Raw genomic sequence first — 17,367 nt, 5'->3', positions numbered from 1 at the left:
ACCTTTGACCCCATGACCAATTTGGTCAGCTTAGAACAATTCATATAAATTGTATGAATGCTTTGATTTTTAATAAATAAATCATTTTTTAACTGCCATGAGACAAAGGTCCAAGGGTAAAAGGTTAAGGTCTCTGTGACAAAGAAAAATTAATTTTATTTGTATACCAAGTTTAGTTCTAGAGCAGGTACCTTAACCAAAGTTGTGCAGGTCTTCTTGCGATGAAGTTAAGAAAGAGGTTATTAAATTTGGGTTCAAAAGGTCAAAGATGAGAATCATTTGACTCCTCCTCCCCCCCGCCCAAACATTTTGCATAATAGTTTTTGCTCTTGAGCAATATCATTGACCTTGTATTGTGAATAGCTGGCGCTTAGTGTAAAGAAAAAACCTGTTATGTTTTCTATAGGGATGAAGGTCAAAGGTCAAGACCATGGTGAATGTGATAAGAGAAAAATAGTTTCTGCGGAGTATTTTTCCTTCAAGACATCATGTCTTGGTCAGTTATTTCTATGTTAATCCTTACCCTACTAGTTTGTTCTATTATTGTGCTGTTTAACGTGGAGAAGGTGTATGATGTACTATTTTGTCCTTTTGTTTCATAAAATTTTCAAATTGTCATTTTCAGAACAAGTAGTATGATTTTGTAACATTTTTCCTGTAAATTATAAATACATCTGAAATATATTGTAGAATAAAATATTAGCCTGTGGCAAAATACCTGATTATAGAGATGGTTACTGAGCAGACATAGTCCCTCATGGTGGTTTATGTTTTACAGTTTATTTTAGATTCTGATCAATACATGCCATATATACTCATCTATAACATGAGTCCCACGGAAAACTGCACAGACCCAGATCTGCAATCACATAATGTGCTGGCATGTCTGGGTCTGTACAGTTTGTTTGGAGTAATCAGCAGAACTAACAGCATAGACCTTGATCTGCAAGCAGTGCTACGGCAGATCATGATCTTTGTTCTTTGTATTTTGAATTGTCTTCTAAGCTAGTATATATGGTATTCTTCAGGTTGGTATTTCATATATAATGGAAGTTTGGAAAATTGATGTAAAATTGAAGATTACATACATTTTACTAGCTTTACAGTTCAATGTCAACCTTATAAACCAGCAACACCATTAGTGTTCTAAAGGCTGGCATATTTTACAACTTGCTAAATAACCTCCCACTTGGATGATTGATTTATCACCACACACCCATACTCAAAGACACCTCCATTGTTTTGTTTCACTTGGAGCATCCAACCTGCTGGCAACATTTTAGAATGAAATGCACTAGAGCTACAAACAATTAACCACAGAGAAAGAAAAAGAAAAGGGTGGACAGCTTGTGGTGATTCTCATCAACAGGTTTTATGCACTGTGGGTTGACCGTTATGTCGGCAAGATTACACACCTACCTGAAAATCGCCAGGAAATGGCTCACTCCACCTAGAGCTCATGTTGTATTTTGCTAATGTTTCAAACAAAAGCTTTAATGTGATGAAATCTGCCATCTGAACAGTAATCAAGACCTTGATTCAAAACACCTGTATAGGGTGCAGGTTCTTTGTGTAAGACTGGTACATGCTAGTCAATTTCTGTGTTAAATTCAGACCATTTTAGATCATGTGAAATTAATACATATTATTTGGGACATTGCTTTGGGTTATTTGTAATGGGGTCTTTGCATATTGGGGAAAACTCACCTTACAGTTGGTGCAAACTCACTTTAGACTTTCTTCATTTTTGTATAATTGCCTTATGCTCCATCTGTTACTTTTTTATTATTAAAAAGAGACACAAAATATAATGCCAACTCGGAGGATTTCCATAGACTTGTGAGGCTGCAGGTATGTTAGGCCCTCTTCTCACCCCACCCCCACCCCACAAAAAAATAAAGCATTATTTCAGGTTACTCATTTTTGGTAACTCCTTCAGACCCACCCAGTAAACTACTTGTTTAGTATTATGAGTAATTCCTTCTGCTACATAGTTTACCTCATTCAGCCCCAATCCCGCCTGCAGCATCAAGGTCATTTAAGATACACCAAAGTGGGTGGTATTGCGATTTTGTGTCCGGATTTTAGACCTTTTGGACTCAGATCTAAGGCAGACCAATCTGAACTGCACACAGACAGGTGAACCTTTGCAAAAAGTAGGATAAGGTGGGCATTTGGAATAAAGATTGGTCTCCATACGAAAATGATGGGTTAGGGTTCTAGCATTGCACAGAATGGAATTATGGCCCCACATTTCCAAAGCATCACACTTGTAGTTGGATATCATGCAAATTGGCTAGCAGTTATATATTATTGAAGCCATTAATACATTAACCCCTGGATGTTTTTGTCGTTTTCGCCTGAAAATCAAGTAGGAAACACATTTTGAAAGCTATTTCTGAATAGATCCGAAAACACCAAATCCCAGGTGAACTTTCAATAACATACTGCCTAGATGTGTTAGAAACATCATTTTTCATTGGCTATTTGTCTCGTGCGTAAGCAAAAGGGCAAAAGTGGTTTTTTTTGTTTTGTTTTGTTTTGTTTTTTGCGAAATAGCACCATTATTTTTGTATGGAGACCACTCTTTATTCCAAATGCCCATCTTATCCTACTTTTTGCAAAGGTTCATCTATCTGTTTGCAGTTCATACCGGTTTGCCTTAGATCTGCGACCAAAAAGTCTAAAATCCTGACACAAAATCGGATTCCGACCACGGGGGAATTTTGGGTAGAAAAAACTGGGTCCAAAAAATTTGGCTTTTCCCTCTGTATTTTGTAGTGCACTAGAACATCCAGATTATCTGGTATCATTGTAGAGCTATATCTGTCTGCTTTTTTGTGGTGCAACTAGATATTCGAGATTATTTTTTATCACTGTAGAGCTACATCCGTCTGCCTTTCTATAATACCACCCACTTTAGTGTATCATGCGTGACCATGATGCTACAGAGCTTGGCAGTAGGCTACTACCTCCTGCCACGTTAACTTGTCGCTAGGGGTTAATGTGTTGAGCAAAAAAAATAATTTAAAAAATCTAACTTTTACCATTTTGCTCATGTGCAAGCAAAATAACCAATGGAAAACAATGTTTCGAATACAACTAGGCATTAGACTAATGGAAAATCCGTTGAAAGTTGATGGATTAGGATGTATTCAGAAATAGCCCCCCAAAATGTATTTCCTACTCAGATTTCAGGTGAAAACAACAAAAACCTCCATGGCCGAATGAGTTAAGAGTGCATATTTCTCTTGTAAAATTTGTACTAATATAAGCATGTGTCGTATGAACCTGTTTATAAGTCAAGTCCAGGTACAAATAGCGCAGACTGATCTGCCATCACATAATGCACATGAAATCTGGGTCAGTGCAGTTTTGTTTGGAGTTGTCATTAGATCAAATAAAACAGACCCTGATATGCCAGCACATTGTGCAATGGTAGATCATGGACTGGGCTATTTGCTGTTTGACCTGACTCGTCCATGAGTACATATATGGTTATATATGTAGTGACTCATTTCCTGAATTTTTTTCATCAAAATTATCCCTTAATTACAGATGGTTAGTGAAAGCTGTGTCCCCTTTCATCATCTTTATTTTGTGTGATTTCTTCACAGTCAACATTTTTTCTAATTCTGAATAAAGTTTCTCATAAATTGATACAAGGTTAGCTCAGATCTCAGAAGGATGTTTAAAGCTATTAAATTATGAGATCTTCAATCGTAGATAATTACTCAGGAATTTGTGCTAATTGAACATGGTTAATGGACCTGTAAAGGAAATCTACTGCATTTACAGTCAGAAATGTGCTGGTCATTTGGTGCACATTTCGTAAGATTTAGATCGGATTTCATTAAAACAAATTGGCCAGTGAATAATTGATGAAAAGATTGTTAGTCCTGAATTTTCAAATCCGAGATAAAAAGATAGATTAAAAGTTACAGCAACGCTACGAGAGCGCAGCTCATGTATTTTCATTTAGTAAAAAAAGTTGTAGCATGAGTAACATTTCCAAGTCAAGTCCAGTTGCAAACTGCGTAGACCCACATCTACCCATACATGATATGCCATCAGATCTGGTGCTGTACAGTTTATTAGGAGTAAGTACTTTTGTGTATGAAAAATCATTGTCATGGAGAATGAATATAAATGTATTTCGGAATCGAAATGAAATTTAACTACAGGTTCAATAATAAAAATGTAAATTTATAAAAAATATAAACGGGGATATGTACAGTAAAAAACAACACAGACCCTGATCTGCTAGTGCATTATGGTCTGTATTCTTTGCAGTTGTACTCACAAGCAAGTATATATGGTACATACCTGTCTGGACGAAATGAAGTATGTGTGTGTGCATGATTTTTAACGTAGCTTTAACAATTTTTCAGTCATATCACTACAATGTCTGCAGTGTGGCAGTTTATAGTGATGTCTAGCACTGTGGCATTATGCTGCAGACATATAACATGATGTCCCACCCAGTCACATTATCCTGACACTAGGCCAACCAGTCCTAACACTAACCTCTTAATGCTGAGTGCCAAGCGAGGAAGCTGTTAGTACCATTCTTGTAAGTCTTTGGTATGACTTTCCAGGGGTCCGAACTTGTGACCTCCCACATCCGAGGCAGATGCTCTAACCACTAGGTCACCGGAGCGGTGTCAAAATCAAGTAACATATTACATTTTCACAGCTGATACCTGTTATCACAGTAGTTGTTTTTCCTATGGTCTATGACCTCATTGCTGATGTTTTGTGAAATAAATATACTCTATCCTGGTTTATGACATGCCTTACAAGAACAAGATAGTTGTTTTTTTATGTACGATTTTCATCTTCTGCAGGGAAAATAGTCACTATTTGGCCAAAATCAACTATATTATCTTTACATAACTTATTTTGTTGCATGTATGCCACTCTTGTAGCTGACTACACAGACATAAATCCATTAGGCAAGACAAGTCATAGCTATAGTTACAAAAGCCCCCATCCAAAGCCAACTTGTGCTATTTTCTGAAGATTTCATACATTTTATTCTTAAAAGACTGTCAATATTTGACCAAAAATGTTCATCATCCATTTGTTTTCCTACACCAAACTAGTACAGTTCATAAATATGCCCACATGCGTTTCTGTGGACACAATGTGAGGCTGTTTTTCCCTACAGGTATCATGGTACCAGTTGTTTTTCCATAGACCTCAGTGCTAATGTTTTGTGAAATAAATATACTTTCTATCCTACCGCAGCATGCATGTCACACACCGTCATAGAAAACAATGTTAGACTGTCAATTTGACATCGACAAAACCAGGTATTCCATTGCATTTAAGAGAGATAACTCTGCTGGAACTAGACAGGGGTAAGAGTTATCTAGTCACAACAGACACATTTTCAGCCATGTGTACCACATTTTTAAAACATCATAAAAAAATACAAAATATGAGTCTAGATATGGATTAACATCATCTCACATGTTGCCAGGAGGCACAACTTTTTTTGAAGCCTAACAGAAAGTACAACTCTTACATAATGCACCAATCACAGCTGGTATTGTTATTTATTTCTGAATACAAAGTCCCCTACACCTTAATCTCTGCCCACCTTGGGTTGTAAAATTGGTACAGTTATTATCACCTGCCAACATCAACAACAGCAATTACTTCTCCAATAAGCCAGCACCAGTTATGCCCCTTTGCTTGGTGAATTGTACTAGCTTTAGTATTTTCTCTTGTTTAAGATAGAAGAATATTATATTTCACCGACACAAGTAAAACTCTAAAGTCTATATGTTGGTATCTATTTCATCACATGACTGCCTTTTTATAATCTTTAATCCTGTTAAGTTGTATTATCAGTGACATACATAGAGATAATGAATATGACCCAGATTAGCCTGGGGTATTTACACAGGGTAAAAAGATATTGGAAACCTGACCTCAGATCATTGTCAGTTTCTTAAGACAGCTATCCAGTACACAGTTGCTCATTTTCCATGTAATTGACACATCACAGTTCAGCAGTTACATGAAATTTTCAGCATTGGAGTGATGTGGTAGACTTTCTGGGTCTGTTTCAAAGACTAAGTTTTTAAGCCCTAGTCAGAATCTGTGATAGATATATTTTCTATTCATATTAATTTACTGTATTCGTTGACAATATACATTAAAAAGGAGGTTTTGCTACCACCAATTGTCTAAGATGCTCATTTGAGAGTCCCCAAATTTTTTAAATAAAATCATACAAAAAACTTAACTGATAGTTGGAAAACCATGCATAACATTTGTAAGCCCCCAGACTATGCATATCATTTGCAGGTCCTACTTTTTGCTTGAGTAATTATATTTAGAAAATTCACAGTTTCTTTCAACTGGGTCAGTGGGAACCACAATCACCCATTTTCATCATCTTTCCAGGAAGATATTTCTTGTAATCATTGGGAAGAAAATGTTTTTGCACCACTTGCAAAAACGGGTTCTAAACAATCACGCACTTTGATTGGATAAAATGTTGCATTTTTCTGGTTGTGCCGGTTTGGAGTAATTAGATTCCTAACTTGCTGATTGGTGAAATAGTTTTGAAATCACTGGTCACTTAGGGGGTGGGAATGGCATAGCAAATCGCTCATTGCAATAATGTAAATGATTAGAATTTTGCATTGTAGATAAAATCTGAGAAAATCTACATGAAAAAGTTTAGCTATAGATTGGTTTTATCTGTACTTTTCTAAACCCTGATGAAATCTTGATGCGTCTATTTAATTCAGCAATAAATGGTATGTGATTTCAGCTGTAACATCTAATAGTTTATAGCCCATTTCTTTGCTAAATTTAATTTCTTTACCCGAGTTTATCATTAGTCATTCACCAGCTTGATCATCATAGGTGTCTATTTTTGATAAAAGTGCAGACACAAAAAACGACAAGAAAAAGGTCAGTGTGAATCACTGACATTAAATTATAGTGACATAATAACAAGAATACCCATGTTATTTACAGTTCAGCCATTGGTGAAATTTTTGAGTTCAACTTTGGGGTATGGGTTACTAAGGATGTACTTAATTCAAAAAACACATTGACCCGAGGTCTTCAGCACAGTACCCTTCTGAATAACAAGTCATTAAAAACCCCTTCCATCTCATTTCTCATTTATAATCTTAGAGCATTAGATCTGACATCCGTACCTAGTACCTGGCAATCAAAACTGGCCACACTTTGGTGTAAAATTTCAAAGTTATTGTGGTCAAAGAAAATGCGGTCTTCTTTTTTTTCAACTATCCATAATTATTTATCAGTGATTCATTGCTGATTTTGTTTCCTAATGATACCAGAGGCTATTTGTGTTAGATTTTGGGGACAGTGTACCTAAAATTCAATCCAGAAAAGATAAATGTGAATGTTTTCTGTTTAAACAGAACTGAATTCAATTGAGGGTATATATTACCTGTTTCAGAGTTTGAAATTCTCCTGTCTAACACTGTGTGAAATTGATGTAATTGGCAATTCAGATGTCACTCAAAATGTTGAAGACATTAAATTGAAATTAATATGTCTACTGATAGGTGAAATGAACATAAATTCCTAATCTGGTGTCCAGCACAAGGAACCTGAAAGGAACATAAATTGGAGAATACGGTTGCCTCACAAGGCCAATACAGGACAGAAGTTTTTTTATACAACACCATCAGAGACAGCAAAGTGACATAGAACAGATCACATGTTGTGTGTCAATTTCTAGGCATGAAGACAATGTGGGGTCTATATTATCACATAGGATATTCGTATCAGCCCTGCAAATACTGCATGGCACATAAAAAAAAATGTCAAAGATAAAATTAAACTGCATAAATCCAAATATTTAATATATAATTTTAAGATATTAAACCATTTTTGTAAAAAAAAATTTATGAACAAAGATTTTGTGGTCATCCAGAAAATTCCATTCCTGCTAAATTAGTGATAAAGCAGTCTGTTTCCATGACATTATTAACTACATAGATGAAATATATTTTTTCAAATGTACCAGATATTAAATTTCAAATTCGTATAATTTCAGATACAAGCCATTGTGTAAAAAAAAATCCATGATGGATTGTATTTTTGGGGGGTGCAATATTATTTAAAAATTTAAGGAAGTTGTATTTTATAGCACATGTATTGAGATATTGAGAAAAAAATTTAGGAATAAAATTGAGACCTACATAAGTATATTTTATGGGAGGTTACAACATTATGTTTTAATTAATTTTAATTTTAATTGAGTTGTAATCATTGTAAAAGTACAAGAAAACTAGCTCCAGGTGCAAAATAGCTTGGATTAGCATTAAAGCTGCATTTGACCTTAGTTCCCACAAGAAGTATAACTAGAGAATTCTGAAGTGTAAGTTACCATAGCCACATCAGTGAGTAAAATAGCGTTTAAGTCTCATGACAAATGTGATAAGCATATAGAAATGAAATATTACAGTAGGAATGCATGCAGAATACATTTTGCTTAAAATTGACAAAGGAGTTATAAACTGAGGTGAATAGGAGTACCTACTCCCAAACTTCTGCAGATAAGATATCTCACCCTGTCTTTACCTCTGCCTAGTTTTTAAAAAAAAAAAAACATTCTTAGTTCTTGTTTAAGAACGATTTGCTGAATTCAGATAAATTTGGACTCTACAAACCATAATCAACATTCTTCTTAATTTCATGTACAGGTTATTATAGTCAACATTTTTGTCCTTGAAATGTCCTTGAAAAGTGCTGGTATTTTGTGACGAAGAAGAGAATTGGTTTCTGAATAAAAACACGAGTTCTCTATCATCTACAGTTACCAAATTTGTGGATGACCTTCATTTTGGGTAAGGTTGAAGCTGGTCACTTCAGGGTCAGAGGTCAAGTTCATTGACAGAAAAGATAAAAATGGCATCCACATGATTAACATTAGCTCTAGATTGAATACCAAGACCATACTTTATGGATGACTTGTACTCTGGCATAAGGTTTAAAAGCCAAGGTCATTGACTGAAAGATTTAAGGTAGGTCATGAACAAAATTTCAGTTCAGATTAAACACTGTGCATGCATAAAATGTGCCATTCGCAGTAGTATGTTTGTTATTACAGGCAGAATAGGGTTTACAGTTAAAGTTTTACATGAGCATAATGATTGTACTTGGTTCATGGGCATAGATGGAATATTTTTTTTATACCATAATAGTTAAATGTGAAAACTTGGTCATTTCTAAGTCAGTGTATATTTCTGGATAAAGTGTTTTCCTTCCAGGTGTAATACAGATAGCTTAGTGTATCCAGTACAACCATTACTCTTGATTAAATTTACCTGTAATTTAATTTGATTGAGGTATAAAAGATTTAGTTACACTCAATACAGTCATTCTAATGTTGGTCACATTGATGCCAAAATACCAAAACCAATATAAAAAATGTCCCCATTACCATTATTAATTTGGTGATATATCATCAACACTGTTGTTTTTCTTTGCTGAATCCAAATAAGAGGCAATTATTAAGGGAGTGTACTTGTTAATTGGACCAGGTGTGATTAACATACCAGTAAAGGGATGGGCCACTTGTCAAGGTGAAACCTTGTCTGCTTCAAAGGTCAGTTGCTAAATTGGTTTCATCACAGTGTTAACCTGATTGTTTTCTATTCTTTCACCACATCAAAGGAGTTGCTTGTAGTGTTATCATGTCTGTGTATCCCATCATAGTTTATCTGTAGTAAAGTTGACTTTTGCTGTATAATTTTGTAAGGACATTTTGGAATTAAACAAATTTTGGCATGAGTTTTTACATTAAGAAGAACTGTCAAGTTCAGTTACAGAATCTGATAGAATTATGTCCTTTGCCTGACAGAATTTTGCCATCCTACAACAACAAAATCCGATAGAGTTATGACTTTTGCTTGACTTATAACATTGCCCATCAATTGTATCATGTCTTTTTCGCTCAATAACTTTTTGTAAAAATTGTTAAGAAGAACTAGGTCTGGTAAAATTTTCACCTTATTTCAACACAATTTAATCGAGTTATCTCCCCTGTTTGGCACAGAATTTTGCCTTTTAGTTGCATGATTATTTAGCTTTTGCTTAGTAAGGACTTTTATATTTAAATTATTACGATGCTGTTATTATGATATTCCAACAGTGTTCTACATCACCTCCGTTTTTTACTTAAAACTTTGCATTCCAGATGGCTCACATTGACAGGCATCCACATGGTACTGACACATATCTTGTTTGTTTTAAATTCAAAAAGAAAGCTCCATCTCCCCCCCCCCCACCCCAATTATAATGTGCCCCATAATAATGTGATTCCAGATATAACAAAGTACCACTATGGTCCCTAAGACCAAAAATAATACTAATATATAACAATTATGGACTGAAAGAAAACAAAGTGAAACTTAGTCTTGTATTTTCATTTCTTTAATATTTAACAAATTTGAAAGAGCTCGCTATAACATGGTTCCATCTGTTACGTTATTCTCAATATATCTTGGTTCTGAACATAAAGCGGTTGGTGTTTATGAACCTTGACTACCACATTGTAGTGAGGGAGAGTTGTAATATCCTATCATATCACACGAATGTTAATTTTCCTGTTATAATGCTAGCTGAAACTTTGAGACTGAAGGAGATCTGATTGATTACGTGACTCCTGGACACACAAAATGTTGATGCAGTACTTAATATTGGCAGCTAGTGAATGATATCCATTTCACTATTGTGTCACAAAGACACTCGAAACCTTGTCCTTTTGTATGTGGCTATTATTAACTTACTTTGTGCATCTGTCTTCTGAAATACATTGGCCTAGTTACAAGTATTTCTTTTTTATGAAATATATAGGTAGGTATTGGGGTATAAAGGTATGTAAGCACATTAGTGGCTATATCTCATATTAAACAACACTTGATTGAAACACATACATTTTTATTTTCAAAAGAAGGAGGCATCCATATGCCCTACCCATAAAAGAATTTGTTTCATAATACAGAATTGCATGTCTAGTTGTAACATCTTTCTTGAAAAACCAATAATTTGTCTGCGAGTTATTGGCAGGATTTCACAAACTTGACATTTTGGTTTCTTTTTAAACTATATATTGCTCTGTAACCATTAGCTCTTTTTTTCATTGAGCAAAAGAGCATAGGGATGGTCTTTTTTCCATCATCTATCCATCCATTAGCACAGGTATGCTAATGTTACTTCTAAGCTACTTAGACAATTGCCATGCAACTTTACACACGTACACACATATAGACACACGAACTATAATCCCATTGTTTAGTAGGTCCTAGATGAAAATAGTGCTGGTTGTACACTTCCACAACAGCCATCTTGAAAATATTGTTCTCACTACTCACTAAGAGGTTGGTAATATCAACATTGGGTTTTCGCTAAAATGAGACTTCTTATGACGTCTAGCTGGTCTTAAACGGTGCTGCTATGTTGATTGTTTTATGCTGATTGAGCTAATCTAAGCATAATTCATTGCTGTCTTTAATTTTTTCAGAATTACTTCTGCTCACATATAATCTCAACAAACTTCAAACATAAAAGCCATATAACCCTGCCAGCAGAATCAAAGGGATATTAATTTTTTATGCTGTTTGAAATTAGCAACAAAATTGCCTTGTCCTTTTCAGGCCAGTGATCACAGGCAGTCACTTTTAGAAATTAACTTGTACTTTGGCTACTTATATTGATTAATTATTAAGGACTTATTAACTTATTAACTATTCTCTATAGTTATAGGTGACTTATAAGTGACATAAGTAAGGATTAGTAACATTCATATGCAAATTTAGCATTTCACTTATAAATAAAGTATACTGGTACTTCACTTTTAAGAGAAATGTGCACTATTATTCACTATGCTTAAACATGAGATAAAAAGCAAATTCCCACTAAATTCAATAAATTCATATCGGAAGCCACTCCCTCCACCCCCTCCACTGCCTGACAGGAAATTATATCCAGAGAATTTATACATGTAAATTGCTACCAAATAAGTTTTGACCTTATAAAAATTTGTACACTTCCATTTAAATGTGAAATGATTACCAACACATTAGCTCTCAGCTACAACAACTGTGCAAACAGTAGCAATTTGTTAGCTGAAATAACATAAACACCACCATTATTGTATTGTGAATCAAAAAGTAAATTATCTTGAAAGTTCTATTGCAAGTTCAAATTTATGAAGTTCCAACTTAATTCTAGTGGTATTCCAAATAAATTCCAGTATTTGCTTGTGTTGATATACCTGTAATCTTGAATGTGCTGATGTGCCACTGGAATGTATTGTGGCTGTATGTTAAGTCTTTTGATATATCACAATTATATAATCCAAACTTTCCTTGTCTGAATCCACTGTAATTCGAAATTAAAGTTTTAATCCAAAAATATTATTGAGTGTGTTTCAATTCCAGTGAATGGTAATTTGATTAAATCATTCCACCCAATTTAAATATGGAACACAAGAATAAGACTGATTCTGCTTCAGATTTTAATGCAGCAATGAATAATTATTAGGTAAAAAGGATTATATAGCCCTCTACTTGACCTAGGTTACAATTACATTATCTGAAAATACTCTGTCAACATAATGGTAAAATTCCATTGTGGAATTTTCTAAGGTCAGAATCAAGACTTTTTCTTAAACTCAAATTCAGGTAACATTTTTACCATTAATCATGATCTGAATATTTGAATCCTTAAATCATAGAGAGATATTTATTTATTATTACGTTGTTTACAAAATAAATGTCACTGGTCAGGTACACTGTCAACTTGATTTTGGACAATGCCAAGTATAAAATACAGATGTACATGACATATAATCATTAAGAAAAGTCAACAGACAATACAAATAAATATATATAACAAGTTCAAATGTTGCAATGGTCTTATCTCTAATTCCTGGAGAGAAAAAAATTCAGACAGTTGACCAGCGGTTCCTTTGAGGGATTCTTGTTTAGTTACTTTTGGGGCTATTTGTAACACTGAAATGGTAAATGGATGGCAATTTCAGACAGCAGGAGCAATATAAATAAATTCACTTATTATGTTCATCAGATTAGGTCATTACCAAATGTTTCATCTATTACAATTAGTACAAAAACAATTTGCAACACACCGGTGAGTGAACCTATTTTTGTCTCTTAAACAATTTCATTAAGTATGTAAACAAAATTTAGTTTTGCATTAATTTCTTAATTTCTTAACTCGGCATGGCCCATCTCATTATGAAGCTCCTTCATGTATGTATTACCCTGACTTTCTGTCCTGTGCATTCAAATAGTTCCAGTTTTTATTTTGGGTGTGGTAGTATAATAGAGTTGAAGTAGGCCCTTCAACTTAATAATGATTGTCATCAATAAAGCGGTGGAGTGCTTTCATCACTAGGTGTAATAGGTAAGTTGATGGCTTGAAGTTTTAATATGGTAGTTTGTAGAATTTGCTTTTTGTGGTTGTATGCCTCAAAAATAGTTAAATGTTTGTGGTTGCTACCTGCAGTAGATGTTGCATACTAATGAGTGTCTCAGATTGATGAGAAAGTATGCCACTGGTTCAGTACCACACCTAGACAAAATGTTTTCTTTTTCCCCTGGATTTTAATGACACTTATAACACATTTATGGATATATCATGCCATGAAAATGAGAGCTGAGTATCCTTCCCAGTGGATGCACACAGCTCTCCAACCTGGGCTAGCATGAGTGGGTATCAAACCTGCGACCGTTGGATCACAAACCTTATGCTGTACCAACTGAGCTACCTTAGCTGCCATCTAGATAACATTTATTTTTACTCTAAAATTTAAAAATCTCAATGCTGTTAATCTGCCAATGTAAAAAAAATTTAAAGAATTTTGTATCTTTTTAAATTGTTGATAAATAAACTGAAAGAGATGGAACATCCATTTTATAAAACTTTTCAAAACATTAGCATAGATATGCATAAATAACTAATATACATAATTACATGATATGCATTAAAAACAGATGAGAAAAATATATTTTACATGCTGGAAAAATATTTTAGATATAATATAGACACTGATGGCTCAACAGACACAAAGATACTTGGAAAATTAGGTAAAGACATGGGTGAGGGGTGGCTAGACAAATGTAATGGGCTTACATGACAAAATGAATGGCAGAATGACCCCAGGATATACTTCCAGATTGATACTGACCACAACAGGTCGATAGATGTTTTAAAACCAAATAAAACACATTGGTTGCATTGATATCTGCAAGCTGAATAAAAAAACATAATTCATTGCCTCCTCCACAAACAGATTTTAACAAGCTGAGAAAGATCAATTTCCAATCAGGAAAATGTCCCCTACCTTTTTGTACAATTATATAAAACAATATAAATGTACCTGTTCTGTCTTCCAGAATCACCTTATACCTGAACCAAATGGTGGGAGGTTGATTTTTTGTTGTTGTCTCACTATAGACTAGGCAAATATTTAACATAATATGTGTTCTCTTTGATGTGATTGGGGTTATTTAGTGCTTGAACTTAAACAAGTGGTTCTGAACTTGTAGGATTTTTTTGTCCTTGATTTTTTTACTTCAGTCAGCAAATCTTGCATATAACAATGTTGAAATGGCTTTGGCTCCATGACAAATGAAGCTACAGTACAAATAAATGCAGTTAAGTTTTTATCATATACGCCTTCCTAATGCACTTTCGTGGTGGGGGTGGGGCTGATTATGTCCCTTTATGGATCTTCAGAAATGCTGTTAGTCGTAAATGAATACTGATGAATTTTAACCAGTAATTGACCTGAGGTTTTCATCTAAATCTGTCTTCTTCTCTTTTTAGAAACAAGAAAGTGGAAAGGAAGATGCAGGTAAGAAAACATTTACATTGCACATGAACTATGGTACCAAGGTGTCACCTAACAAGGTTTTCTCAAATCTGGTTGTTGCACAGACATGGAACAGCCAGGCCTCTTGAGGTCAGCATGTTTTTTCAAGTTCTTGAATCGGATAAGAGCTTAGATTTTACAACGCTCTGAGGTTTTCTACACTCTGCAAGATTTTACTAAATATGATATAAGCAAGTTAGCTTGACATAGCTACTAAGTTGAGAATTTGTTTTTACATGCATGAAGTTTCTACATTCTTGGAAATTTGACCCACACCCATAGATTCCTGTTATCTATTTGACATACTGTGGACACATGTTTTAAGTCAGGTGAAGATAATATTTTGCTGTTACAAAAAAGAATATTAAAAAATCAGGATTCTCTTCCTTCGACAGTGCTCTGTAACGTCTGAATCAAGTTGCCAGCTCTCAAATTTTTGACTTTTTAAAATTATCAAAATTGTTAAGTTGGAACCGAAGGAGTCATTACTGAAAAGCATATTTTTGCTGATTCAGCATTTTTAAAAAAGGGTATTTATTTCTTAATATAACATATGTAATTGACATAACTGTTGAACGAACGAAAAGCTCTGGAGACTCAATATGGGTTACCTACTGACCAAGAATTACCTGACCTCATAATTCAGAAGTCTTAACCTTGTTCTTTTAGTTTTCAGGCTAGCTTAGTTGAAACCTTGTATCATGTGTGGTTCTGAAGTGGATAGTTGTCAAAACCAAGGGTGGTCTCCATGTGATTTTGGAATCTACAACTTTCATGTGAATGACTCATCGTTGTATGTCAGATGTATAGTCCTGCTTGTCTTGTAAACTGCCAAAACATCGTCATTTTACACAACAACTAAGCTTTCTTTAGAAAAGAATATATGTATATATTTTGTTACCAGAAATGCATCTCCTTCAAAGTTATTTCGTAATGATCTTTCACTGTTTGATCACCTGGAAGTCGTATTTACCATCCTTCACATCTGACTGGTGATTTGTCCAACACCCAGTACAACCGTCCCAATAATATTTTTTTAAACCCTGATATTTAAACTAAAATGAATGACTTATTTTGGAATATATTCTTTCTTTTGTATCCCCAAATCTGTATATAAAAAAATTGGTTTGCTTTTTTGTCTATTTTGTGGTTTTTGAGTTGAAGTTACCATATTGTATATAAAACGTTCTGTTCATTTATAGATTTAAAAAAATAATTCAGTTTTCATTCTTAAATACAAAAAAAAATGTGCAACACTTTAGAATGAAAAATCCAAATGCAGAAAAACCCCATGATTTTTATGCGTGTACGGTATCTGAACAATTAGAGTGCATTAAAGTTGAGGGTTTACAAACAGCTATGTTAATTACATGTGAGTCTGTTGCTTTACTTTTGATGACTGAAACTTGCTGGTTATATTTTGAAGTTTTAATTATGAATATTCATTATTTCAAATATATGGACAAATCTCTCAGATATGTTAACTTAAAAGTGCTACATCACTTGTAAGACAAATCCAACTGCAAACTGCACAGACCCAGATCTGTTGTTGCATAAAGCACTGACTTATCTGGGTCTGTGTAGTTGTTTTTTTTTTTATATAGGAGTAATCAATAGAGAACCAACAGCATAGACCCTGATCTGCATATATAGTAGTTTTAATTACTTATTTTGATTGTTATACAAAATGGTGGGAGGGAGGTCATTAAGTAAGATTTTAATGCAATTTCATCAAAGATACACGTCACAAAAGGTCATTTTCCATTGCTGATTCATTTCAAGATGAGAGTCTGTGCTTTACTTAAAACGTTTCAGTGTTGGGCAAAAGAGCCTGGTATAATCGTATCTTGTTCTTACCAACACTGACTTTAAGTTTATACACACGTGCACAAAATGGCTCCAACTGCAAACAAAATGCTCTATTACATACCAGTGCTTTTTGTGATGACAGATCAGGATCTGTGTTGTTTCTTCAGCTGATTACTCCTCACAAACTGCATAGACCCAGATCTGCTGGCATATTATGCAGTGGTGGATCTTTATGTAGTTTGATCCAACTTATTAGTCAATATACATGGTACTTTTATCATTAAGGGATTGGGGAATAAGACCAAAATATAATATGCAATACAGGGAACATGATCATTTTACATTGGTGGTTTTTGAAGACTGATTTTATGGTGAAAAAAAATGAAGTATACCTATTTCAACTCATTTTGTACAATGTTAAAAGAGAAAGCCAAAGGGTTCCTCTTCTCATTCTTTGCTATAGCAGTAACACTGTGCTGTCAAGTTTGTGATAACCTCCTGGTGTTTGTGGCAGGCAAGAAGGCTTTTTATGTTGTTATTTATTCACCTTGGATTTTTAGTTTCCAGTTTATCAGGTGTGGACGACACGTTAAAGATGGCTTGAACATCATTGTTTTTCTGGGAGTAGAAGTCCCAATAATGGTATCTGTATATAA

General features: G+C 34.3%; 1 protein-coding gene and 1 long non-coding RNA gene across 3 annotated transcripts in view; one reads left to right on the top strand and one right to left on the bottom strand.

Annotated features, from left to right (window-relative positions):
- LOC149797737 (rho GTPase-activating protein 7-like) overlaps positions 1 to 17,367 on the top strand; it is a 290,132-nt gene that overhangs the window by 114,145 nt on the left and 158,620 nt on the right. For both annotated transcript variants that reach the window (XM_089962678.1, XM_089962679.1), the window contains one exon: positions 14,857 to 14,884. In XM_089962678.1, the coding sequence (XP_089818804.1) occupies positions 14,857 to 14,884 (28 nt within the window). The remainder of the gene's footprint in view (positions 1 to 14,856; positions 14,885 to 17,367) is intronic.
- LOC149797738 (uncharacterized) overlaps positions 1 to 17,367 on the bottom strand; it is a 28,104-nt gene that overhangs the window by 5,575 nt on the left and 5,162 nt on the right. The window lies entirely within an intron of this gene.

Source organism: Sinohyriopsis cumingii, chromosome 6 (genome assembly GCF_028554795.1).
Source record: "Sinohyriopsis cumingii isolate HCF-2022 chromosome 6, ASM2855479v2, whole genome shotgun sequence".
NCBI lineage: Eukaryota > Metazoa > Mollusca > Bivalvia > Unionida > Unionidae > Sinohyriopsis > Sinohyriopsis cumingii.
Note: the sequence above shows the minus strand (reverse complement) of the source record. Positions and strands in the feature narration are given on the sequence as shown.